This window comes from Sarcophilus harrisii, chromosome 1, assembly GCF_902635505.1.
Source record: "Sarcophilus harrisii chromosome 1, mSarHar1.11, whole genome shotgun sequence".
Taxonomy (NCBI): Eukaryota; Metazoa; Chordata; class Mammalia; order Dasyuromorphia; family Dasyuridae; genus Sarcophilus; species Sarcophilus harrisii.
This window is the reverse complement of record NC_045426.1, coordinates 583,297,335-583,325,031: the sequence shown is the minus strand read 5'-3', so window position 1 is coordinate 583,325,031 and position 27,697 is coordinate 583,297,335. Positions and strand designations below refer to the sequence as shown.

The 27,697-nt window shown below is 33.3% G+C and overlaps 1 protein-coding gene across 3 annotated transcripts in view; it reads right to left on the bottom strand.

Annotated features, from left to right (window-relative positions):
- Positions 1 to 27,697, bottom strand: part of GRHL2 (grainyhead like transcription factor 2) — a 208,946-nt gene that overhangs the window by 98,985 nt on the left and 82,264 nt on the right. For 2 of the 3 annotated variants that reach the window (XM_003760308.4, XM_023496425.2), the window contains exons 5-7: positions 26,536 to 26,591; positions 24,504 to 24,660; positions 21,255 to 21,366 (exon numbers count right to left, since the gene is read on the bottom strand). In XM_003760308.4, the coding sequence (XP_003760356.3) occupies positions 21,255 to 21,366; positions 24,504 to 24,660; positions 26,536 to 26,591 (325 nt within the window). The remainder of the gene's footprint in view (positions 1 to 21,254; positions 21,367 to 24,503; positions 24,661 to 26,535; positions 26,592 to 27,697) is intronic. The other variant, XM_023496424.2, reaches the window with a different exon arrangement.

Here is a 27,697-nt window from a genome sequence, read left to right as displayed (position 1 = left end):
AGATAGTAGCGATAAGCCTCTTTTTCTAATTTGGTTGTGACTCACTACTATGAGTTATCAGTTAGTCTACAATGTTTTGTTTTGTTTTTTGAAATGTCAGGGACCTTCAAGAGTTTCCGTTTTTAATCATGAATTGTCATTAATCACTTCCAGTGCCAATATCCTAGGATTCTATTAGTACATTTTTTCTCTGAAAAAAGGCACAGAAATCATCTAAGAAAGAAAAATGTGAACATCTAATTCCTAGATGTTTTTTCCCCCCAAAGAAAAGCCTAATTTTCTTAAATCTAAAGAGCAGGAAAGCTATTGTAACTCTGGGAAGGGTTAACTGGTTCTCTGGGGACTATTATTTTGGGGGAGAAAATGTAGATAACATGCTGGAGAAAGAATGTCTGGTCCTCTTAGGGAAAGTGCAGAAGACTTACAGGCTTTCTTCAGCTGACATGAGGTCAGTGGTACCTTTTGTAAGGGAGGGGGGGGCTCCTTGAGTGTAACAACACAGTGTTAGGACTGATAATTGTACAGAATGCAGTAGAATAACCTAATCAATAACCTCCCAGATGAGATCATGGAGGAAAAGTGGGTATAAAAGCAAATTAACTCATAATCACAGTTCCTTTCATGGGACTGAAAGAGTAGATACAATAAGAAGAGAACATGGACAGAATTTTTTACAATGAACCTAACTGCTTGTCAATATGTAAAGGTTTAGAGAATCACAGATTTAGAGGGAACTTAGATGCCACCTAATTCAACCCCAAAATTTTATAGATGAGGAAAGTGAGATACAGAAAGATGTGATTAAGAATCACAAATCATAGGGGCTATCTAACCCAACCCCTTAAAATTACAGATAGGATGAAAAAATTAGAGCCAGTGACTTATGACACTTGTCCAAAGTGATTCACATAAAAATTGGCAGATCCAGAAGTCAAACTGGGGATTTTTTTTACTCTAAAAACAGTACTCCTTCTATTAATATTGGTATTTTAAAAGTGTTCAATCCCAGAAAAAGAAAAATAATGGAAAATAAACTTAAACTATTAATCCTTATGTTATAATGTAATAATAGCTTTTCAGGACAGGAAAACTTTGCTTTAAAACAGCTAGAATTTATAGAGTACTTCCAGATGGACTATTGGCATCCATTAAGATAGGGCAGAATTTATTTGTGTCTACACTAATCTGCCTTCAAAGGAAAACAATTTTCCCAAAGATAAGCTGCTTTATAATTTTACCTTTATAACATCACTGGGAAATAAATGCCATTATCATTACTATTTCTACTTTACAAAAAGAAATTGAGGCTGACCAAATTTAAATGGCCTACCCAGGGTCATACAGTAAGTGTCTGAGACTGGATTTGAACTCAATTATTCCTAACTCCAGATCCATGCTTTATCCAGGGATTTATTATAGGGCAATAAAGAAAATTCCATAATTTCATTGTGTTAACTATACTAGTACTATATTACTATAGAAAAAAATATGATCATTATTAGACTAATATATCCTAATTCAGAGGAAGATTATTATGAGCCCAAAACAAAAATGATTATGTGAATCCTTTACCCAATTAAAAATAAATTAAATTCAGAAAGTACATTAGTGAAGGATTACATAATGTTATTTGTTATAAGAGTAACAAGTTTCCCTTTTAGATGTGGCTTATAAATGAGTTGCAATGTATTAGAATAAATTTTAATAGATTTTTTTAAAAATCAAAAAGTGTGATTTTCAACAGTTTGCACTCATTTACGTTTTCAATTAGTTTCTAATTCTTGATCAATTCAGTAGAGGGAGGACATATGAATATGCTATAAAATAATGCATCTTTGTGGTTTTTATAATAACTCATACTTAAATAGGAATCTATATGCATTACCTTATCTTAAACTCTCAAGAATATTGTAAAGCAGATGTTACAATTATTCTTATCCACATTTTGCTGATGAGGAAACTAAAGCTCAGAGTGATTAAGTCTTTTACTTATAGTAGCAAATATTAAGACAAGAATTTGAAATCTTGTCTCTTTGAATAAACATCCCAATACTTTATCCATCATACCATGATTCTTCTCAGGCATTGTTAAATTAGTTTCCTTTTATAAATGATAACAGGTTACTATGTAGTGCACTTGCATACAAGTGTAGCGCACTTTCTATGTAGTGTGGAAAGAATCAGGTTCTATCTAACTCCAAAGTCAGGTAGACCTGAGTGCAAATGTGGCCTCAGACTCTTACTAGCTGGGTATACCTAGATAAGTCACTTAAGCCTCATTTCAGTTTAACATGGGGGAACAGTGGAGAAGGAAATGGCAAACCACTCTACTGACTTTGCCAAGAAAACCACATGAATAGAAGTCACATAAACTTGGACCGATCAAAACAATCACATAAAAAAAGTGGGATCTTATTTATCAGTCTTATTTGAAAAATAAAATTTAAAAAGAAAGCTATCTGAAGGAAATGGTTTTTGATTTATCTACTTATTTCACCCCCCCCTTCTATTAGCATGGATAAGAAAAAGTTAGCTTGACCTCAAGATTATTTGGGCCTTTTTTTTAATAAGCTAGAAAATGGCAAATTCTTTAGAAGATGCTGTATACTTCATATGAGGTGGCTGATTAATGAATCATGTCTTTGGGATTCACAGTACTTACATTAGAAGCAAAATCCTTATGATTCAAGGGATCAGGGAACAAATGGACACAACTGAAAAGAATTCCACAAAGGGTGAAAATATGGTTTTTCCTCTGGTGATGTCCCTTTTGGATGGCACTCAACTTCATTATAACTCCATGCTATGCTGTTGTATAAATTTAACATGTGGTATAATCCTGAAATGAATTTTCTGACGTTGAAGACTTAAGCAGGAGGTTCTTTTCTAATCCAGTGTGACTGGACCAGAGAAGTGGCATCCATTTAAGACAGGACCATATTTTTTTGTCTTCTACTAATGTCTTCTACTTTGTCTACTAATGTCTTCAAAGGAAAATAGAATATTCCCAAAGATATGTCGATGGCAGGCCTAGCTAAAGGAAGCCCAGAAGTTTGTGGAGAAATAGAATCTCAAATCTTATCTCATTTTCAAACTCTCAGGAACAAGCTGGCTTCTGAAGTGCAAGGTAATAGAGAAAGAAAATCATTAAGTAACTAAAATAAACCAATTAAACTTGGTCTCTCAACTGAAAACCAAGGAAAGGGTAAGAGGATCTGACTCACCTTTATCTTTTTTGGCCTCTCTCTACCCCTAGTAAGATCAGAATATTTTTTTTGTTGTTATTGTAAGCTAGGGTATATGAACTTGATTTTTTTTTAAAAAAAGTTTAATTATATAAAATGTCACTGATTTCCTTCATAATCCAAAGAAATTTTATTTGATGCATTTAAAAAACATTATGCTGAGGAGGGGTCCAAAGGCTTCAACAGACTGTCATAGAAGCTCATGTCATACAAAAAAAGAAAAATCTGAGAATTTCTGTTGTAGCAAAAGGACTCAGTTTCTCCTATCTATCTACTTGCCTACCTATTTATTTATTTATCTGTGGATCTACTGATCTATTATTAGTTCAGTAAATGCATTCTTCTGGTTTCAATAAGGGGGGGGTGGGGAACGACAAGAAGACAGACAGAGTCAGAGGACAGAGAGATAGAGAGAGTTAGAGAGCCAGAGTCATATACAGAGGCAAAGAGAGAAAGGGAGAAAAAATGTGAGATTTAAATCATGTCATCTATCAAAATGGGTTATAGAAAAAGGAAAGATTTCTTGGGTTTACAGGATAGATCTAGAGAAAATTTGATCATGTCTATTTCTATCATCTCAACCTGGACTAAAAATGTAGCAAATCAAAGAAATCTTAGGACCTGTAGTTTGGAGAAACAGAGGAAATAGGTGAAGAGGTGATTCCACAAAGTTGTTCTTAAAAATATATATATTATATGTGTATATACATATATGTATATGTGTATATGTATGTATATATGTGTATATATATGCATATTATATATATATATATATATATATATATATATATATGGAGAGAGAGAGAAAGAAAAGTGTAATTTCAAATATTTGTTCTGTACCCTGAAATCACCTTAATGTTTCAACTATTCCTAGGTTCAGTTACCTAGTTGCAAGCCCTGATAAAAAAGAAAATTATCAGGTATTAAAGAAAGGTGAACATTATTGAGGTTTTCAAAGTGACTATTCAGAATTGAAATGTTGATGAAAAAAGAGACCATACATATTTGTTAGATACATTTAATTAGAAGGGATCTCAAGTCCAAGACTCTCATTTGACAGAGGAAGAAACTAAAGCTAACAGAACTCAAGTGACTTACGTAGAGAGATAGCACTGCTAAATGTCTGAGAGAAAATATGAATCCATGCCTTCCTGACTCTCAATTCCAGTACTTCATCTACTACCCAAGCTGACTTTCACATAAAAGTAAATAATTTTATGTGGGTAACCAACATAGAGAAGTTAAAACCTAGGTACACTTTCCTACAAAACAAATACAAATTTGAATACCCTGTAAATAGCAATATATTCTTCCTCAAACTGGTGCTTAAAAAATGAAGCCCTGTTATTAACACAGTGTCTTATTATATAGAGGTTTTCACTTTTAAAGCCAAGTCAAACATAAATGTATTCTCAGTGGCTGCTTGACAATGGAAGTTGCAAAGAAATGTTGCTAAGGCTACAAGAGGTGGTAAAGATGGCTGACCCAGAATGGGTAATTGGGATGCTCCTAATTTGACTTCCAGGGGAATTTGGAAAAATAACAACAATGATAGCACAGGATTTGAAGTAGAAAGGACATAAAAACTCATCTAATTCAAACTTGGCATTTCACAAAGAAACTGAGGGACAGAGAGTTGAAGTATTGATTAACCCCAAATTATACACAAACAGTAGTCTATATAGCAAGTACAAGTAGCAGACCTCAGGCCATTTGATTCTATTAATCAAGCATTTATTAAGTATTTATAATATATATCAGGCATTGTGCTCCAGATGCTTGGAATACAACTACAAAAATAAAATTTTTGCCCTCTGGCAGGTTACAATCTATCCAGTGTTCTTGCTTTTGTATCCCTCAAATAGTCATCACTACCTAAAGTGTTACAAAGATTCTTAGATGCAGGAGGAGGGACATTCAACTGTGGGTTTTGTTCAGAATTCCTCCCTCACATCAATGAGCCTCAATAACCAATTCTATTGTATAAAGACCAGAGACCATATCCTACCCCTTTAAAACCTAGGCTAACATAGGTGAGCTTTTATGTAACCTAGACTGGAAGGAAGCCACACTGCCACTTGCAAGTCAGCTTCAAACCTTGCCATGGTGTGCATACCCTAATCCCACCCATTTCCACACAAGCTCCCCTATATGAATTCCATGAGGGCAGGGGCTATCTTACTTACTTATATTTGTATCCCTTGTGCTTAGTATAATGCCTGCTTTAAAAAAGTAATATCCTATCTCCTTCCTTCCCTTGAAACTTTATCTAAGTTGTTAGTTTTGTTTTGTTTTTAAAGCATTGAAATGGTCTGTGAGACTCAATTGGCTCAGGCTCTAGATACTGATACCAATTCCTGAGGGCCCGAGTACAAAAAAGCCACAAGGAATTTTAGGTGCTTTTTGATAGTTGCTTGGTTGACAACAATAATAGGAAGAGGAGTTATACTTAGCTGAATCAACTTAGGGTGTCCTCAGTGTGTATCCTTCCTGAAAATTCTCTTGATATGGCTAAACAAATCTAGGAATAACCCTACCATGAAGGATACACATCTCATACTTGATACTCTTATCTCCCAAGCTCCCATTGGATGGTTTTCCAATTAAATAAAATCAATTACGAAGATATCACTGATGCTTAAAAAGGAAATATTTACTAAAGGCTGCCATTTAAGCACAACTAATCATACAACTTACTGAAAAGAAGGCTAAAGCAAGAGCAATCAAAATATAAATTATCCACTCAAAAACCTGGATTACATTCTCCCTTAAATGTATAGTTTTCACAAAGGCAGACTGACCACAAGCTTAAGAGAAACCTAGCAGTAACGAACATCAATAGAGATGATGCATAGTTGTAGCCTGAAGGTTATGAGATCTGATGATCTTTTTTAGTTAACAATCTAAAAGTGTCTTCTGGTCCTCTTTCGAGGTTCGAGGTTCTGGTTAGACAAATTTACTTCTATGTTACTTTACATTTCTCAGAAGCCCTCAAAACTGTTTTAGTCTTTTTTTTTGCATAAAAATGACATTTTTTCTGTCCCTTTCAGTAACTAAAAGTTACATATTAAAAAGTGTCTTGGATTTCAAAGAATACTTACTAGATAGCACATTTCAAGGCACAAATTAGTATATTTAAGTACAGCTTTTTCTTAGCACTCTTTACTTTATATTCTCTCTCCAATTTCATTCACTCCCATGCCATCAACTATTTCAAACATGTGTATGATTCCAAAATCTATGTCTCCAAAATGAACACAAAACAACTATATCCCCAGCTTTGACCTCGTTTGAGCTTGACCCATATTTTTAATTACTTAAAGGATAACTTTACCTAGTCATTCTCAAAAATCAACGTTTATGAAATCCTAAACTTGTTCCCCTTCGATATTTTTACTTTTATTGTTCTCAGGATTGGTTTATTTTATGTTTCTTATCCTATACCTTTTGTTTATAACTAATCAGTTACCAAGCCCCTTCAGTGTTATATTTATATCATCTCTTGAATTGTCCCATCCTTCATACTCCCATTTTTGTTACTCTTATAAAGGTCTTTATCACTAGATTCCTGCACAGTTTCACTAGCCTCAAAATATGTATTCACTTTTATTTAATTTATAAGTGAATTCAATCACTGGAAATATTATTTGGTATAGCCAAGGTAATTTTAGGGGGAGGGAGAGATCATATGAGCATCTGAGGGAATCCTGATGGGTAGGTCCTGATTGGAGTGTTGAGGCAAATTAGTAATTCTGCAAAGCTAGAATGAGGAGGGAGGTTGTGCCAAGCATAGGGAGCAGGCTAGACAAAAGTATTCAGACAGGAGATGGAATGCCAAGTATGAAAAAATAGAGCTGACCATTTTGGCTTGAAATAGAGGTATGGAAGAAAAGAATGTGTGATAAGCCTAGAAAAAGTAGGCCACAAGCAACTTTTTTTCCCTTTTATTTTGTTTTTTCTCAATTACATGTAAATTTTTTAAAAAATATTCATTTTTAAAGTTTTGAATTCCAAATTCTCTCCCTCCCTATATCCTTTCCCCTTAAGAAGGTAAGCAATATGATATAGATTATACCATGGAAGTCATACAAAATATATTTTCATATTAGCTATGTTCCCCCACAAAAAAGGGAAAAAAAGTTTAAAAAATATACACATTGATCTGCATTCAGACTCCATCACTTCTTTTTTTGGAGATGGATAGTATTTTTCATCATAAGTTCTTCAGAACTGTCTTGGATCATTGAATTTTTGAGAATTGTTAGTCATTCAGAGTTGATCATCACACGATTTTGGGGTTACTGTACACATTGTTCTTCTTCTTCTCACTTCACAACAGTTCATATAAGTCTTCTCAGGTTTTCCTGAAAGCATTGTACTCATTTCTTATAGCACAAAAGTATATATCACAACTCGTTTAACCATTCCTCAATTGAAGGGCATCCCTCAATTTCCTTTCTTTGCCAACAAAAAAAAGAGCTGCTACAAATATTTTTGTACACATAGATTTTTTCCCTTTGATTTCTGGGATATGGATGTAGTAGTGGTATTGTTGGATCAAAGGGTATACAAAGTTTTATAGCCCTTTGGGCATAATTCCAACTTGTTCTCTAGCAGTTCACAACTCCACCAAAAATGTATTAGTGTCTCAGTTTTTCCACATTCCCTTCAATATTTATCACTTCCCTTCCTAGCTGTGTGACCCTGGGCAAGTCACTTAACACCAGTTGCCTCAGCAAAAAAAAAATATATATATATATATATATATATATATATATATATATATATATATAATTTCCCTTTTCTTTCAGATTAGACAATTTGATAGGTTGATAGTTATTTTACTCTAATCAATAATGATCTCAAGATTTTTTTAAAATATAGTGTTAATTTCTTCATCTAAAACCTGCCAATTTTTATCCTTTGATCATTTATCAACTGGGGATTGACTCATATTCTCATAAATTTGACTCAGTTCTCCACATATTTGAGAATTGAGTCTTTATCCAAGAAACACCGTGTAAAAATCCCTTCCCAGTTTCCTGAATTCTTCTTTATCTTGGCATCATTGGTTTTATTTGTACAATGCTTTTTTTATTTAATGTAATCAAAATTATCTATTTTATATTCTATAATTTTCTCTATCTCTTGTTTAGTCTTCCCATATTCATAGGTCTTACAAGTAAAATTTTCCATGCTCCCCTAACTTGCTTATGATTTCACCTTTTATATCTAAATCACATACTCATTTTGACCATATCTTAATATATGGTGTAAAATATTTTCCGCCAAACTTTTTTCTGGTTTTCCCCACATTTTTGGTCAAAAAGTAAGTTCTTGTCCCAGAAGTTTGAACCATTGTTTACCAAATGCTAAATTACGACAGTCATCTAATATAATGTTTTATGTACTTTATCTTATTCACTGATCCACTATTCTATTTCTTAGGTCGTACCAGATTTTTTTTTTTATAATTACCATTTTGCAATATAATTTGGGATCTGATATGGCTAGGCCATTTTTCTTCACTTTTTTTTTCATTGATTCCCTTGATATTCTTGACTTTTTGTTCTTTTGGATGAATTTGGTTATGATTTTTTCTAACTGTGTAAAATAATTCTGTAGTAATTTAATTGCTATGAGACTGAATAAATAAATTAATTTTTCATTTTTATTGTATTGGCTCAGTCTACCCATAAACCATTAATATTTCTTCAGTTTTTTTTTTTTAAATCTGACTTTATTTGTGTGAAAAGTATTTTGTAATTGTGTTCATGTAGCTTCTGAGTTTTCCTTAGTAGGTAGATTCCCAAGTATTTTATGCTGTCTATATTCATTTAAGTAGAATTTCTCTATCTCTTCTTTCTGGACTTAGTTGACAATATAATAAAGATGCTAATTATTTATGCAGATTTATTTTTTAATCTTGTTAATTATTCAACTAGTTTTTTGGTACATTGTCTAGGATTCTCCAATATAACACCTTATTATCTGCAAAGAGTGATAGTTTTGTTTCCTCATTGCTTATTCTAATTCCTTTAATTTCTTTTTCTCCTCTTATTTCTATAGCCAAGATTTCTAGTACAATATTGAATAGTAATGATGATCTTTGCATTACCCCAGATTTTATTGGGAAGGCTTCTAGCTTTCTCCATTACAGATAATACTTGCTTACGATTTTAGGTACATACTACAAAGCATTTTAAGGAAAGGCCCTTTTATTCCTATACACTTTTTAGGAATGGGTGTTATATTTTTTCAAGAACTTTTTCCACATATATTGAGATAATCATGTGATTTTTCTTGGTTTTGTTATTGATATGGTCAACTATGCTGATATTTTTCCTAATATTGAACCAGCCCTACATTCCTGGGATAAAAATCACCTGATCATAGTGTATAATTGTGATATATTATTGTAATCTTTTTGTTACATTTTATTAAATTTTGCATCTATATTCATTAAGTAAATATAATTTTATTTATCTGTTTTTTTACTCTTCCCAATTCAGGTATCAAAGTCATATTTATGTCATAAAAGAATCTGGTGAATCTACTTTTTTGCCTATTTTTCCAAATGATTTAAATAGTATAGGAAATAGTTCTTTAAATGTCTGTTAGAATTTCCTTGTGAATTCGTCTGATAACTTTTTTTTTTCTTAGGGAACTCACTGAGTTCAATTTCTTATTCAATTTCTTTCTCTAAAATAGGATTATTTAAGTATTCCATTTCCTCTTCTGTTAATCTGAGCAACAGATTATTAACAGACAATATTTTTGTAAACATTCTTCCATTTCACCTGGATTTTAAGATTTATTGGCATATAATTGGACAAAATAGCTCCAAATAATTACTTTAATTTCATCTTCATTGGTGGTAAATTCACTCCCTTTTATTTTTGATAACTGTTAATTTGGTTTTCTTCTCTCTTTTTTTAAAGTAACATTAACCAATGGTTTACCTGTTGTGTTTTTTTTTTCCTATGAAACTAGCTGTTATTTTTATTTATTAGTTCAAAGGGATTTTTTTTTTTATTTTCAACTTTGTTAATCTTGTTTGGATTTTCAGGATTTCTAATTGTTAACTTGGTGGTTTGAAATTTGTTCTTTTAATAGTTATATTTTTTAAATTAATTCCTAATTCATTGATCTGTTTTTTCTCTATTTTATTGATACATCTGTTTAGAGATATACATTTTCCCCTATATACTTTTACTAAATACTACACAAATTTGGCATATTGTCTATTGTCATTCTCTTTAATGAAATTATTGTTTCAATTTTGATCCACTCATTCTTTATTTTAGATTGCTTAGTTTCTAGTTTATTTTTAATCTCCATTTCCACAGCCCTTTATTGGATGTACTGTTTTCGTTTATTTTTCTGATTTAGTTCTGAGGTTTTTAATGCTCTCATATATAGTTCATTTTTGTGAAGATGCCATGTACAGCTTTTTTTTTTTTAATTCTTTTTTCTACTGTATAATTTTCTCCAAAGGTCTATGATAACTAATGTTTATAAATTCTGTTCATCTCCTTAACTTTATTTTTGATTATTTTATAGTTATATTTTTAAGAATATAGATGCTATGCCATTTGATGCAAATATGTTTAAAGTATTGCCAAAATGTAATTTTCCTACTTGTTTAAAAAAAAATAAATCTATCTTTGCTTTTGTTGTGTCTGAGATCATGATTGCTACCCTCTCCTTTTTTTAAAACCTCAACTGAAGTATAATAGATTCCACTCTCACTTCTTATTTTTATTATCTGTGTCTCTGTGTTTCAAGTGGGTTTCTTGTAAACAACATAATTAAGGATTCTGGCTTTTAATTCATTCTGCTCTCTACATCTATTTTATGAGAGAGTTCATACCATTTGTGTTCACTATTATAATTACAAATTGCCTATTTCTCTCCATCTTATTTTTTCCATTCATCCTTCTCTCACTCTTTTTACTCTATCCCTCCTCAAAAGTCTGTTTTGCTGCTCTGTTAATCCTTCCTCCCTTCTATAATGCCCCCTCCCTTTTTTATCCTTTCCTACTTCCCTGTTGGGTTAAGATGGATTCCTGTACCCAATTGAATGTATGTTATTCTGTCTTTAAACCAATTTCAGCAAGAGAAATCTTCAAACTTTGCCCATCTCTACCTTCATCTTTCCCTCCACTGTAAAAGTTTATCTTTTCATGACTCTTTTATATGATATAATTTTCCCATTCTAACTTTTCTCTCTCCCTTCTCCTAGTATATCCCTCTTTTTCCTTATTTTTATATTTTTGAAATCATCTCATCATAGTCAACTTAAACCCATGCCCTCTTAAAATGTAAACAATTTCACTTTATTGAATCCTTTATGTTTCTTCTTTCATTTTTACCTTTTTATTTTGCCCTTGAAACTTATATCCAAAAGTCAATGAATTTTTATTCAGTTCTGGCCTTTTCATCATTAACAGTTTTCATCTTTCTTCATTTCATTAATATCTTTTCCCCCTGAAAAATGATTGGTATTGTTTGATAGATTATTCTTGGCTATAATCCTAGCTCCTTTGTCTTCTGGAATATCATATTCCAGATACTCTTATCCTTTAACGTAGAAACTGCTAATCTTGTGTGCTCCTCCTTATGGCTCCACAATATATTTGAATTGTTTCTTTCTGGCTGTTTGCAATTTTTTCTCCTTGATCTAGAAGCTTTAGAATTTAGCTCTAATATTCCTGGGAGTTTTCATTTTGAAATTTCTTTTGGAGATAAATGGTGGATTTTTTTCAACTTCTATTTTGCCTTCTGGTGCTAGGATATCAAAGCAACTGATTGATAATTTCTTGAAACATAAAATCTCTGCTCTTGCTTTGAATATAATTTTTAGATAGTCCAATGATTCTTAAGTTACATCTCCTCAATCCATTTTCAAGATCAGTTATTTTTTCAATAAGATATTTCACAACTTCTATTTTTACATTCTTTTGATGTTGTTTTTATTGAGTTTTTTTGATGTCTTATGGAATCATTAACTTCCATTTGCTGAATTCTAATATTTAAGGAACTGTATTCTTCAGTAAACTTTTGAATTTCTTGAATTGGGCCAATTCTATTTTTAAAGGAATTCTTTTTAGTGAATTTTGACATCTTTTCCATTTGGTCAATTCTGCTTTCTATGGAGTTCTCTATGGAGTTAGTAGTGGATTTTTGAGTGCTTTTCACCATTTAGCCAATTTTAAAGTGTTTTTTTCCCTAGTATTTTTGGTGCCTCTTTTACCAAATTATTGACTCTCTTTTGATAACTTTCTTGCATCACTCCCATTTTTTTCCTGGATTTTTCTCTCTCTTTCTTATTTGTTGTAGAAATTATGTTTTAGCTCTCCCAAGAATTCTTGTTGGACTTGTGTCCAATTCACATTGTTTCCCCTTTGATGCTTTGTGGATAGCTGTTTTAACATCATTTTCTTAGTCTAAGTTTGTATCTTGATCCCTATCATCATAAAAATTCTTCATGGTCAGGTTCTTTTTTATTATTGTTCTTTTTCCAAACCTATTTCTTGACTTTTAATTTAATGTTAAAGTTAGGCTGTCCTTCTGGAGTAGACGGGGCACTGTCCCAAGCTTTAAATTTTTTGTACAAGTGTTTTCCAACCTAATTCTGGGGCTCTGGTTTTCAGGGTCCTGAAGATCATATAATTTAAGGTAAGGTATAGTCACATTATAGGTCTGTGCTCTGGTCTTTACTTAAGAAGGAACCTTGATTCTTAACGACAAGTGCTGGCACTCATGGCCCTAGAAATGTGATCAGGTCTCTTGTTCTCTAGCAGCCACAAATGCTAATGCTCCTTTCTGCCTTGGAACTAAGACCAGTATCCTTTTGAGCAATAAGAAGTGCTCCTCTCTGCCCTGGAACTATGTAACTCAGAGTCCAGTTTCTCTATATCCACAAGTGTTGCATTCCTTTTAACCCCAGAAATGTGACTCAGGTCCTTATTCTCTTACTCCTTTCTTTTTTGGAATTGAAAACAGTGCCCTTGCTCTGTTGTAAGTAATGACAAGCACTCTTCTCTCCCCAGACCTGCAGTCAAAATCACCAGTACTCTTCTTCACCCTGGGACTGCAACCCCAAACCATGACTAGGCAATGCAATAGGGTCATGAATCTAGCACCAACAAAGAATCCACTGTAATCTTTCTCTAACGAGTTGGCATACTCCCTTACAACTCTGTGAGTTGAGCTCTAGAAACTCCCAGCACCTCTGATTTAGCCAGCTCCAAAACCTACTGCTAGTTTTGACAGGATAGAGACTGCACTGCATTCTCAGGCTGACCACCACTCCAGTGTGATAGATCTTTCTTTTTTTTTCTTTTTGTGGGGAAATTGAAGCTAAGTGACCAGCCCAGGGTCACACAGCTAGGAAGTGTCAAGTTATCTGAGGCTTGATTTGAACTTAGGTCCTCCTGATTCCAGGTTCAGTGTTCTATCCACCTGGTTGACCCTTGATGGACTTTAATTAATGACTCCTATGTTGTCTTGCCCTAGAAAATTGTTTTATTCCAACCTTTTGTTGCTTTTGCAGCTCCAGAATTTGATTTAAGACATTATTTTAAAGTTGTTTGAAGGAGAAATTGGGAGAGTTCAATTGAGTTCCTGATGCTACTCCACCACCTTGGCTCTGCCTCTACAAGCAGATTTTAAGAAGTGTTAGGTCAAGGAAAAGAGCCTGTATTTTAACTTTATGGAAAAGGAAGACAGGGGAACTATTTGAGCAGGGGAGTACAAATGTATTTCAGAAATACCAATTTGGCAGTTGTGCTGAAGCTGGGTTTGAGAAAGAAGAGACTGAAAACAGGGAAACTAATTGGAAGATTATTGCAGTCATCTAGGCTAAAGGTGATATAAAAGTCTGTGGTAGTACAATTGGAAGAGAAAAATTGCACAAAGACAATCTTTAGAGGTGGCATTTACAAGACTTGGCAATTAACTAGATAAAGAAAGCTGGGGGAGAGGGAAGGATGTTTCCTTGGTTGTGAATGGAGTTGAATAAAATCATCTCAACCAACACAGGAAAGTTGGGAAGAAGGGAGTATTGATTTATAGAGAAAATAATGAGATAGTCAATTCACTAGCATTTATTAAGTACCTACTATATACATATCTCATGTGGTAAGTTTAAAAGATATAAAACTACAAATGGATGTTTTTTGTTTTTGTTTTTTACATCAAGGAGTTAATTCACAGCTGTTCATGACCTTGGACTCAAGCTCTAACTCAATGGACCCCCAGCCAAATAGTAAATCAGTGGTAATCCTGTTTTTAAAAAATAAAATCATGGAACAGGGGTAGAGGAGAGGGTAGTGAGAGATGAGAATGGGGAGACTAGATATGAAAGCCTGTGAAGTCAGTATAAATGTTCTGGTGTTAGGAAAATAAACCCTGTAATAATATAAATGTTGAACCAACAGACATGTAGTTGAGATTCATTCACTTTTTGACTTATTTGGAAACAATCCATGTTCCCATTTAATTGCTTCTCTTATTTTCTTGAGTAATAATTACAATGTTGTATTTTCAAATAAAAAAGACTTGTGCCTCTGTTCTACAAAAGTTTATTGGTTCTTCAACAGGTTAAGGCAAATAGTCACAAATTCTTTGTTTAATTAGCATGCACTAGGAGCTGTAGTAAGAAGAGTTCTAAACTATATGCCCAAAGATACAAGTTTTATTTCTCTTTCTAAAAAGTTCTATGACCTTGAATCTCTCTCACTTTCTCTTCCGTAAAATGAAGAAGCTATACTCAAAATTTTCTGTAAAATTATAAAAATAGTTATCATGGAGAAGAATTTTTTTTAGTGAGTAGATATATATTTTGAACTGAAAGAATTTTTTAAAAGACCATTTTTCTTCTCACAATTTTTCAGATTACACAAGAAAAATAGAATTCATTCTAACCATCATATTCATAGTCTACCTCCAAAATTACAATTGTTAAATCCAGAGGTCTTTTTGAAGTCCATCTGATGCTGTTGTTGTTTTTCACTCATTTTTCAGTTGTATCTGAATCTTTATGACTCAATTTCCTTCTCTAGCTCATTTTGTAGTTGAGCAAACTGAGGCAAAAAGAGTTAAGTGACTTGTCCAGGATTGCATAGCTAGTAAGTGTCTAATGCTAAATTTGAACTCAGGTTTTCCTGACTCCAGGCCTGGTGTTCTATCCACTGTGCCATCTAGCTTTCCCACACTCTCTGTTATGCCATAGTTATTGTTTACATGTCTTTTCTTCCCCCATTGAATTGTAAGTTTCTTGAGACTAAGGTCTGAGCAGTAACTTTCACTGAATCCTGATTGTGTAACATAGTACCTTTAACAGAATAGATCATTTAATAAATGTATGTTAAATTAAATTGAATTGATATGGATACAAATTGTATCTTTAAACTCCTGTCTTTATTTAAAATATGATGCAATCAATCCATTTTCGATAAAAGTTTTCAGCAACTTTTTTGTACTAGCAATGATGTGAATATTGCTTCAAAGGGACTTACAAGAGCACATGGATATTTCAGTAAAAATCCATAGCCAATACTGAATAAGAAAAAAAAAAGAGCAAATCCCCTATTAAGGGAGAAGTTATATTCTTTTTGAATTCAAAGAATAGCACATTGTAAATCTAAGTAATAGATCTGCTTCTTCTCCTTTATCCTCAGTTTTCTGACCTACAACATAGGTTAATAAGTATTTTTAAACAATAACTCCCTCATTATTCTTGTGAATTCACAAATAAATGAACTCTTATCCTGTGCCTTAAGTGGAGAAAAATCAACTTAAGACACTTGTTGAATCCTACACTTTTCCCAAAATACCAGCTGACATTAAGTGTTTAAAACAATATGAAAAGGAGCTTCAAAGGATCCTTCAAGCAACAGCACACTTATTAAGCACCTACTATGAGCTCAACATTAAGTTAAGCACGTGGAATACAAAGATAAGCAAAAGAAACTTCCTCCTCTGATGGAGTTCACAGTATGATGGGAGAGATAATGTGCAAACAATTATGTACAGACAAGACACAGTGCATGTAGGAAAAGTTGAAAATAGAAGGAATGCATTAGCATTTAGGGAGGTTGAGAAAGGTATCTTGCAGGAGGTGGTGAGATTTTGGTTAAAAATCTAAAGAAAACTAGGGAAGGCAGGAAATAGAGATGCTCATGAAGTTCAGACCCTACTATATAAGCAAATATAACTGGGACTCTATTACAATAAGCTCTAGATGAGCCTTTTCAGTAGAGAAAGAGAAAGAATTCATTAACATGAAATTCATTGTTTTTTTGTGCTTTATGAATTAGGTTCTATATGTCAAAGGGTCCCTTATTACTCCCAAATTATATTCACAGAGATGGAAGAGTAAACTCAGACTAAACTGTCTTTGAATAGCCACAAAGAACTCAAAACCAAAGATTTTATTTTCAACTGCAAAGAAAAGTAGAGCATAAAGACTTAATATGACTTGCCAGGATGGTGGTCTTCCCTGCACTCATTCTCATAGTGAAATAGTCCATATGAGTAAACTCATTTATATAATTGAGAAGAAACTATTTTATTAGAGATCATGTGTTTTTAAAAAGGTTAAGAAAGAGAAAAAAACCAAAGATTAGATACCCAGCTTTAACTAAATATCTAAAGAGAGAAATAATAAAAAGGTAAAAAATGCATCAAAATATTCAAACCAACACTTTGTATGGCAGAGGAGGGAAAAATTTCACAATTAGAAACAAAACTGGTGTCCATCAGTTGAGAAATGTCCAAAGTATGGTACCTAAGCATAATATGCTGGGGGGGGGGGGGAATGATGCAAAAAAAACTTGGGAAGTATAAATTCAACAAGTATTTACTAAGAATCTAGTATGTGTCTGGGACAAAAAAAAATGAAAACAAACAAACAAAAAAAGCCTAACCTGAAAACAGAACAAAAAGAACAGTATAAACAATGGCTACATGAAGACAGCTTTAAGAAGCTGAACCACATTGAACAACTAGGTGGTGCAGTTTACAGAATACCAGACCTAAAAAGAACTGAATTCAAATTTGACCTCAGACACTATCTGGATAACCCTGGTTGCTTCAGTTTCTTCATTTTGTCAAATGAGTTGTAGAAGGAAATGGCAAAGTCCCCCAGTATCTTTGCAAAAACAAAACAAAACAAACCCAAATGAGGTCACAAAGAGTTGGATACAACTAAACAATAAACAAATTAAAAGCAATGACCTAACTTGTCCCCTAATGATAGAACATTTGGTAGACTGTGGGGGACCAGAGGGACAGAATGTTTTATGTGCAAAGGCTATTTTTCTCCATATATAGAGTATACTTGTTGCTTATCTCAATCTCTTATAATATCTTGCTTTCTTCAAGGTTCAGTTCACTTACCACTACTTCTTTCAGGAAGTTATTCCTAACCTTCCTTAGAAAAGTTCTCTCTCTTTTAAAAAAAAAAAATCATCCTGCATTTCCTCATCTGTTTACTTGTTTTCTACCAGAAGCAAATTTCTTTAGAGCCAGAAAATTTTGTTTTTATATGTTGCTTTCTCATCAGGAAAGGACTATGGGAGAGGGGAGGACAGAACATTAAAAAAGTCACAAATAAAATTTTTAAAAAGAATCCAACTTCAAGTGGGGATAAAACAAGAAGAATTAGCAAAAATTGTAAAATGAACAGTCACATCAATAGTAGCATGGTAATGTCTGTAGCATTCCAGCTCAGTAAATTGAAGAAAAAAATAGTTTAACCATAGCATCAAATAACTTTTTTTCCCTCCTTATTTTAAGGAATGATCAAGATGAGAATTGTAGATGGCAGATTTGTCCTACATTCATTGATATTCCCAGGTCTTTCTGTTATGAACAGTTTTTAAAAATGAAAAAGTTTCTTGGGAAAATGGGTCCCAAAGAGAGAATGATGCCATCAGAGAGCTAAATAAGAGTCCTCAGATGAGATACATAACAATCAAGTTTTCACAAGTTCTTGTAGGACTGACAACATAGCTGCTCTAGAATCATAGGATCTTGGAGCATATACTATGGAGAAGGCTGGTTACGATTAACTTCTTATTAACAAGGTTAAACCCATAAAACCTTTGTTCTGAGTTGTAAATATCTCCATTGACACCACATTTTCACTCTGTTGTGGAACTCAGGAATAGCTGACCTCATCTTGGCAGAGTTCACAGGTAGTTATCGCCTAGTTAACACCTCACTGCAAATAAATTAATGACAGAGACACCTTGAACTTAGCTTTTAAAAGAGCAAAACAGACAAATGTGAAGAAAGACACAAGGAAGGAAAGAGAGAGGAGCTATATTCAAAGAAAGGAGCTGGTGGGAATGGGGAATGAGTGGGGAGTGAGAAATGGGAAGTGGGGAGTGGAGAGTGGGGAGTGGAAATTGAGCTGTGACCTAGCTAAGTCCAAAGTCCATCACAAAGAAATTCTTGGTAATAGAAATGGCAAGTAAAAAAGTTAAAATAATAAAGTAGTAAAGACATTCTTAGATAAGGAAATACCTGAACTAAGAAGAAGTTAGAGGGAAGGCACATCAAGGAAGAGCCATGAAGTGAAGGAATAAACTAGGACCTTACACTTCATATATTGTGAGTTATGTACATTATTTGGCTCCAAGGGGAAAGGGATGAACTGTTTAGTTACTCCCAAACATTTCCTTCATCCAAAGGTCCTCAAGTCTAGAAAATTGCATATATTGCTGGGGGAAATGAAGGATCTCTAGAAAAATAACTGTTTACTATTTACAAGCTCAAGATGAGTCCTTCTATGTTAATTGATATAGAATACATCAATGTCTTTTCATGTTTTCATGTTTCTTAAGCTAGATGCTCTCTTGGGAAATGAATCTTTTTGGGGGGGATTGGGTGGGATTTAAACATAAGCCAACTTCTAATGTACCTGAGGTCACAAGCCAAAAAGAAAAAAAAGTGATGAATAAGAAGCCCCAATTAGTTCATATAAACCCACAGCTATAGTCCTGGGCTATGGGCAGTGAGATTATAATTTAAGAGTTAAAAGGAACTTTAGATTTCATCTAGTCCAACAAGGAAACCGAAACCCAGAATTAGGGAAATCACTTATCCAAAATCACACAGCTTCTTGTGTGGAGGCAGAATAGAGACCAGTTCATAGGTCTTGACTTCTACTTCAGGATTCTCTTCATAATATGACACCACCTTATCAAACAAAGCAGACAGAGCCAGCAAACAGTGCTTGAGTCATGAGCAAGCTGAATATCGTCCTTGAATCACGAAGGCCTGGAAATCCCTAACTCTTGTTACTTACTAGCCATTTCACTATAGACAAGTAATAATAACCAATCTAACCTCATTTCTTTTCTGTACAAATGAGATTAGATGATCTATAAAGTTGTTCCAAACTAAAAAGTCCATGAGGCATCATTATGTAGAAGAAATCATGCTAGATTTAGCAACAGGAAAATTTGGGTTAGAATTTGATTGTTGATACTGAGCCTCATTTTCCTCATCTGTAAAATGGAGATAAATAACCTCAGCTGAGGTGGTGCTTTAAAGTTTGCAAAGCAAATGGCCTTCATTAACATGTGATGTAATATTGATGGTCCTACTCACAAGGGTAGGAGGCACAAATGAAATGGCCACATAAATGTCAAATAGGATTATTGTCCACAAGCAAAAGTTAATGTGGAGAGGATGTTCTTAAGTTTTCTATTACTTACAATTCATTTTTGGCTCTTTTCTTATGCTTTTTTTTAATCCAGAGAAAAATTGGAATTTAGTGACTTGCCTAGGGTCACACAACTGGTAAACATCTAAAGCTACATTTGAGCTGATTCCTTCTGATTTCAGGGTCAGTGCTCTAATCCACTGTGCCACGTAGGTGCCTTACTTTGTATTTTTTGAAAGTTTGACTTTCCATTGTAATGGTTGGTTAATTTATTTTAATTTTATTTTAATTTATATTTTCATTTAAACATTTATTGGCTCTTGAATTTTATCACATCTCTTAGTCATCCATGCCAAAAATAAAAAATAAAACAAAAAAATATATAGACAGTGAGGTTATAGAGAAAACAGAAGCACCACAATCTAACACATAAAAGATAATCAAGATATAAGACCCCAGAAGAGCTAATCAGATTCTGGAGGAAAGACATGAGTTACAGCAGGAACTTATTAAGCTAGGGTCCATGAACTTGTTTTTAAAAATATCTTCCATTAATAACATTAACAATAAATGTTATTTCTATAATACCTTAAGGTTTTATAAATATCATCTCATTTTATCCTCACAACAACCTTGGGAAGTAGGTATTATTATTCCCATTTTTCAGATGAGGAAAATAAGGCAAGGATTAAATGATTTAATCTTAGTAACATTTCAATGTAATTGATTTCCTTTGTAATCATATGTGTTTCATTTTATGTATTTAAATAAAGTCAAATCTACAAGCATTTATTGAGTGCTTTCTATGTGTTAGGCACTATGCTAATTTTTTTTTTTTTTTTTTTGAAAAGGAACATATAGATTTTACCAGATTGCCAAAGAAAGTACTCTACATCATAACTATCCCCAAACTGTGACACCTTCTGTTTTACTGGGTCACATACAATGGGTTCTCAAAGTGTGGTTTGAAAGTCCCTGGGAGTACCCAAGACCCTTCCAGGGGATCCATAAGGTCAAAATCATTTGCATAATACCAAGATATTTTAATTTCCAATACTGCAAGTAGTGATAGGTACAAGTCATATAAAGACAAGCTCTTTGTGATTCTCAATTTTTAGGAGCATAAAGCTGTACTGAAATCAAAAAGTTTGAGAACTGCTACTTTGCATTAATAAGTGATTGTGAATTTTCCTCACAAGGGAATAAAAATGCTTCCTTCTTTCAGATTTCTGAACTGTCAGTGTTTGTTACCTGTTGGTATTCATCCTAACTTCATTATTACAGCTCTCTATTTATCAAAGCCACTTGAAGAACCATCACCTACTTACCAATGTCAAGTACCCTCTGCTTAGCTGTATGTTGCCGAGAGTGCCAGTATTTCCAGTACTTCAACTGCTCGTCTCGATTCTTATCTTCACTGAAAACAACCATTACCACACTCTGTCAAGTCAAAGAATGATAGAAATTACTTCTTCTACAGGTGGGAAAAAAGAAAAGAAGGAAGGGAGGGAGGGAAGGAGGGAGGGAAGAAGGAAGGGAGGGAGGGAAGGAAGCAAAGAAGGAAGGAGGGAAGGAGGGAAGGAAGGAAGGAAGGAGGGAAGGAGGGAAGCAAGGAAGGAAGGAAGGAAGGAAGGAAGGAAGGAAGGAAGGAAGGAAGGAAGGAAGGAAGGAAAGAAAGAAAAAGTTCTAAAAGGAACTGGAAATTTCATTTATCACTAAAGTCATAAACAACTTGGATTACCTGAATACATCTTAACCCAAAGAATCATAGACTATCAGTATTGAAAGGGAATTTAGAAATCATCCAGTCCCACCTTTTCATTTTACAGGTAAGGAAATTGTGAAGTCGCTGAAGTTCTATATGATGAACTATATCCCATAACATATTTTTAAAAAATAATCCCTTCTTTAGAGCATAGTGGCAAAAATATAGCTTCTGCTATAGTTTTTATTTACTAATAGAGAAATCATCTGATATCTAGTCAGCAATACCATGTTCCCTCTATCTCTTGAAATTACTTTAACTACACTTTGAATTCCCTTATTTTTACATATGTTGTAGTCCCTCCTCCCCAGTAGACTATAAATGCTCTAAAAGCAAGGTCTTTTTTGCCTTTGTAACCCCAGCCCTTGGTAAAGTCTTTCCCTGGAGTAGGCACTTCTAAAATGTTTGTTGGATTCAAAAGCTGAGTTTTCTTTCATGCATTATGGTTTTTCTAACTGTGCTGAAAGGATATACCATTTAATATTTTCTCCCAAGTTTCCATTTGAACTCTGGCCCAATTTCAATCTATTTTTGTACAATAGGAAATACTGTACAAGGAAACAGATTGCTCTGACTAAAGGTTTGTATTAGTTAGGAAAGCTTGCTACGTTAACACAATTTAAAAATAAACATTACTCCAGCTCGAAGGCAGAGCCTATTAAACTTAAAAGAAAACAGAAAAATTACAAAGAGAAGTCAACATGTGGTAGGTTATTCAATTTATGAGCCTGCCAAGCTTCTTGTTTTCCCTTTGCATCTCAAAACTCTGTTCTTTACACATAAAAGTTTACTGTGTGGTGTTTCTGTTTCTGGCTGTTCCCAAGTTAAAGTCTCATTGCAAACAAAAACTCTTCTACTAAATGAATAAAGTAATATCAATAATCTTGTATTGCTGATCTAGAAATGTATTTGAATTCCTTACCCAATCTGAGGATTTTTTTAAAAAAGATATCTGAAATTTTTCTTTAGTTATAAATGTTACCCTACACTTTTGACTGGATTTTATAGTCCAAATTAGGTTAAATGTGATCCTAAGGGAAATATTGCCAGTGATTGAGGAAAATATCCATTCTTTTCCTCTTTACCATTGTATCAGATACAAGTAGTAACTGTTAGATTTGTCATCTTTCAGCCAAGAAATAAATAGTACATTCTGAATATAAACTTGAGAGTAGGTACTATATTCTTTTTTTTTTCTCTACTTCTTCAATGCCTAACATAGTAGGCACTTAAATAAATGTGAACTGGATTGAACTGAACTGAAATCCTAATGTAATATTTTATATAGAACATTTTTCTCCTTGTCAAAATATAGCCCACTATATTCAATTAAACTTTAATCTGAAAATAGGAGGTAAAAGAAATCAAAGAGTCAAGATTAATACTGGGGAAAATGAGTAATAGTACCCTCCACAAAAGGAGAAAGTTTGGTAGAAGAAATGATTTGGGAAAGATTGTGAGTTTAGTTTGGACATGTTGGGTTTAAAATATCTCTGGGACAATCAGTTTGAAATGTCTAATTGGCAACTGGTAGTGTGGGATTGAAATGGGGGTGGGGTGGGAAAAAGAGAAGGGGACAGATATATAGATCTATGAGTCATCTGCATAGTGATGATAATTAAACCCATGGAAGCAGATGAGTTATCCATGAGGGGGTGTATAGAGATAAAAGAAGGCACAGGACCAAAGAACATCCACTGTGCTGTATAAAGTAGATAGGTGCTTAATAAAAGCATTTGATTTTTGATTTGATTTTTTTGGATTCGATTAGATTACCCAGAGAGAAGTTGAATAAAATAATATGGAGAGGAAATGGTCAAATTAGTAACCTTTCCTAATTTCTCACACTAAAATAAAGCAATTAAATACAATTATGACATTCAAGTTTGTGCCTTGTATCAAGAAAAACAGAATAAACTTTTCCCCTTTTTAAAAATAATGCAATGATTGGATTTTCATGGGTATTTTTTATTTTAGATAAACTCATTCTATAGCTATTTGTATTATAGTAATTTAGATATTAGCTATAAGCATGTAATAGTGTTCTTTTATTCCAATGATTCTTCCAATGACAGGTTAAAGGTATGAATAAGATAGAATTGGGAGGCAGTAATTAGTCACGACTGATAAAGATGAATAACGATTTTACCAGAAATCCTGAAGATTTTTTGCAACTTTCTTGGTAGGGGGAGATTTGATACAATATTCCTTTTCAGTACGAAAAGACTATCAGTCATTTACCTTTTTGGCAGCATTGTGGATTCTAGAAGTTGGTAGTGTTCCAGTGTGAGGCTTAAACTCAAATTACATTTTTTACTGAAAGGACTGAAATCCCCCAAATAATTCAGACATATTTGAATCCCATCTCTTGAAAAGGGACTGAGGCCATGAAACTTTTAGATGGAACTCCAAGTTCCCAAATATATTGACTAAATCATACCCTCCCTTTCTGAATCTAGTAGCAGTTCTTTCATGCTCCCAAATAGGTTTCAACTTTACAGCTACACACCTAATAAATTAAGATTAGTTGATAAGAAGCTATGCAATTCATATCTGACTAATGAAGCAGGGAAAGTCCCTCTGATATATTCTAAAACTATGTATGTTGTAGATCATAGTCCTTCCTTGGAGTTATTTTGGCACCTGACTAGAATGATAAGCCAAAATCCTCAGTTTTCCTTTTATTCAAGGAAAAAAAGAAAACAAAAAATTAAAGCAATGCTCCCCCCCCAAAAAAAAAACACATTAAACAATTCATCTCTGACTTTTAGATATCTGATTTCTTTGTCTTTAATATGAGAAATATTCATACCCTGACTTTACTGATGGGATGTCTGAAGCACTTGTTGTCTCCTGTCTCACTCAGAGTGATGGCATAGAATTGTCCTTTGTTTAAATAGGTCATGGGTCCCTCTCCTTGCTTCTGACGAAGGGATTTGGTAGCTTCCAAAGTATACTGAAATGTGCTACTGAGGAAAAGGGGAAAAAAAAGAATAACAATTAGTATTCCCACCTCCATTTTGTTAATGTTCATTTTTGGCACTTAATGAATATAACATCCCTTCTTATGAATATTGACTTGAATTTGTTTAAATTTGACCCTAAAAGTCAATGGGAAAGAAGATGCCACTTTAGGATGGAAAAGGACAAAGGTCATTTCTAATACTGTATATATTTCTTTTTTAATTCCCAATAGGAACTTATCTGGCAAATTTTGTTGTTGTTGTTAGAAAGAAAGTCCATAATATACCTGGTTGCTTGTGCATGCCTCTGGTCCATGGGGAATGCAGACTACATCACATGACCAATATGATACAATATCTAAGCTTCTTTAAATTTCACTAAGCTCATAAAATATAGGTATGTCCCACTTTAAGATAATACAATATACAAATATAAAAACTTAGAAAATAGATACAGTAGAAGATAACTTTTCCTATTATAAATTAATTGTTCACAAAACATTTTTTTCACAAAAGAAATCATGACAGGGTTTCTTCAAAGAACCAACTTTTCTAAGGCATTTGAAATACTGTGTTTATATTAAAAATTATTTATAGCACTTTCAGGAAGATATATATTTTATTAAGTGAAATATATTAAGGTAGTCTTTTTGAAGTATTTTTTCTGCATTGTAAGCTAAGTGTAAGTTGAAATTTTCTGCCTTAATCTTTTCAATGGGGCCATCTGATTTTTTAGTTCTTTATTTCATGTAGGCTTAAAAAAGCCAGGCAAAGAGGTGACTTTCAAAGTTAACTCTTAAATTGCCTTCTTGGGACAATAAAATCTTAAACCAAAGTTCATAATAAAGAGAAATCCAAAATAAATTTCTAAGAACATTAAAGAACAAAGAATATGGTTATTAAATGTGCCTAGTAGAGTGACTGGTACATAAGGCATTTAACAAAAAATTGTTTATTAATTGACATGTCATGAAATCAAGGAGCTCTCATTCCAGTAAAAGGGCAGTTAGGTGGCACAGTGTATGGAGTGTAGTGCCTGAAGTCAGAAAAATCTGAGTTCAAATCCAGTCTCAGACACAATATGACCCTTTGTATCTATTTCCTCATTTGTAAAAGAGAGGAGGGACAGCTAGATGGTATAATGGATATAATATTAAGTCTAGAGTCGGGAGTTCAAATCTGGCTTTAGACACTTCCTAACTGTATGACCCTGGGCAAGTCACAAGACCCAATTTATCTTAGTTTCTCATTTATAAAATGAGTTGCAAAAGGAAATAGCAAACCACGACAGTATCTTTGCAAGAAAATCCCAAAAAGTGGTCAAGATAAATTAAACACGACTGAATATGACTAAATGGTAGAATGTAAGCTTCTTGAGGACAAGAATTATTTTTATTTTTGTCTTCATATCATGGCACCAGGTACAGATTAGACACAATCAACACTTACTTAATTGAGAGGATTTAATTTTGTTGCAATGAATTGAAATGAACACATAATTTTTTCCTGAGAAAACAAGAACATGGTATCATCATAGAATGACAGAATTGTAGAAATGAAGGTGAACTTGAAGATTTTGTTTTCCAACTCCATCATTTTACAGGATCATAAAACTGAGTCCCTGGAATGAAGGGACTTGCTCCAGATCACACAGCCAGCTGAAACTAGAACCCATGTCTCCTGACTTCATTGATCAGCACTCTTCCCATTCCATTTGAAAAATGATTAAAGTAATTGCCCATTTTAATATTAGACATAGTATGCATTTTAGTCAACATTTCATCAGATGATTAGAAATTATTTTGTTTCCACTAAATGTCCTATTTTAATCTTAATCAGTTTGTTAAACAGTTCCTGTTAGCTCATCTCTCATCAACCTACCTTGCTGTTTGTTCATAAATGTATTCTTCAGCCCCCACTGAAGCACTCCGATATTTCTGAAAAATTTAGAAATGTTTAAAAATTTAAGTAAATAGATAAGCAACATTATAAGCAAACCTCAGGTTAAAATAAAATTCTTTCAAAATATTCCCAATTGTGATAGTCCCAGGAAGAAATTTTTAAAGTTGTGTGGATCTCTTTCAAGTGTAGAGGAAAAGGTGCCATTTGTACATGGAATTTGCATACAAGCTTTGACAGATTTCTCCATTTTGTGCAAGCTTCTCCAAGTATAATGGTCTAATTAGACACATTTAATTTTTCTTAAACCAAATTCTCACTTATTTTGGAAAGGAATATTCCTATGCCACTGTAAATTGAGACCCAAAATTCACTAAATCCTGGCAATCTTATTCATGATTCATCATACCTCAGACAGGCAAATTCTTAGAAGTGATTTATTCTCTTCACACTTTTATTTCTTCTATTCTATTCCTTTCTGCAACCAATCTACAACCAATTCAGGCCCTCATTTTTTCTCTACTGTATTAAAGCAATAGCCTTCTAGCTAGTTTCCATGTCTCATCACTCTCTCTGCTCCAAATTATAAATATACAGCTATGAGAATGCTCTTCTGATCACATCATTCCTGTGCTCCCAAAATCCCTATTGTTAACTAAATGAGATCTCAAGCTCCTTTCCTAGCATTCAAGGTTCACCACACTCTGGCTCTAACTTCTCTATCCAACATATTTTGTACTGCTTATTTCAGTCAAATTGGCTTACTCATCATCTCCTAATGTCATCTTTCTTTTCTGCTTCTTGTTCATGCCATTGCTTAGATATGGAATACCTTTCCTTCTCTCCCAAATGTCTCTCTGCAAAATTTATTGCATCCTACCTAGCTTAGAGAATAGCTACAAGAATGTACTTTATAAACTACAAAATGCTACATAATTCTAAGACATAAAAAAAATTGATCATTTTTTCATGTCTGGACCTGAATACTTCTTTCAAGAATTTTTTTATTTATGACAAATATTCTATCATATCCCATCCTATCCAACCCCACTCATAGATACCAAAGTAGACTCACATGCCTGAAAATTTTCTTTCACATAAGTCATCAATTCCACAAAAATGTATAAATGTCTATTATGTGCAT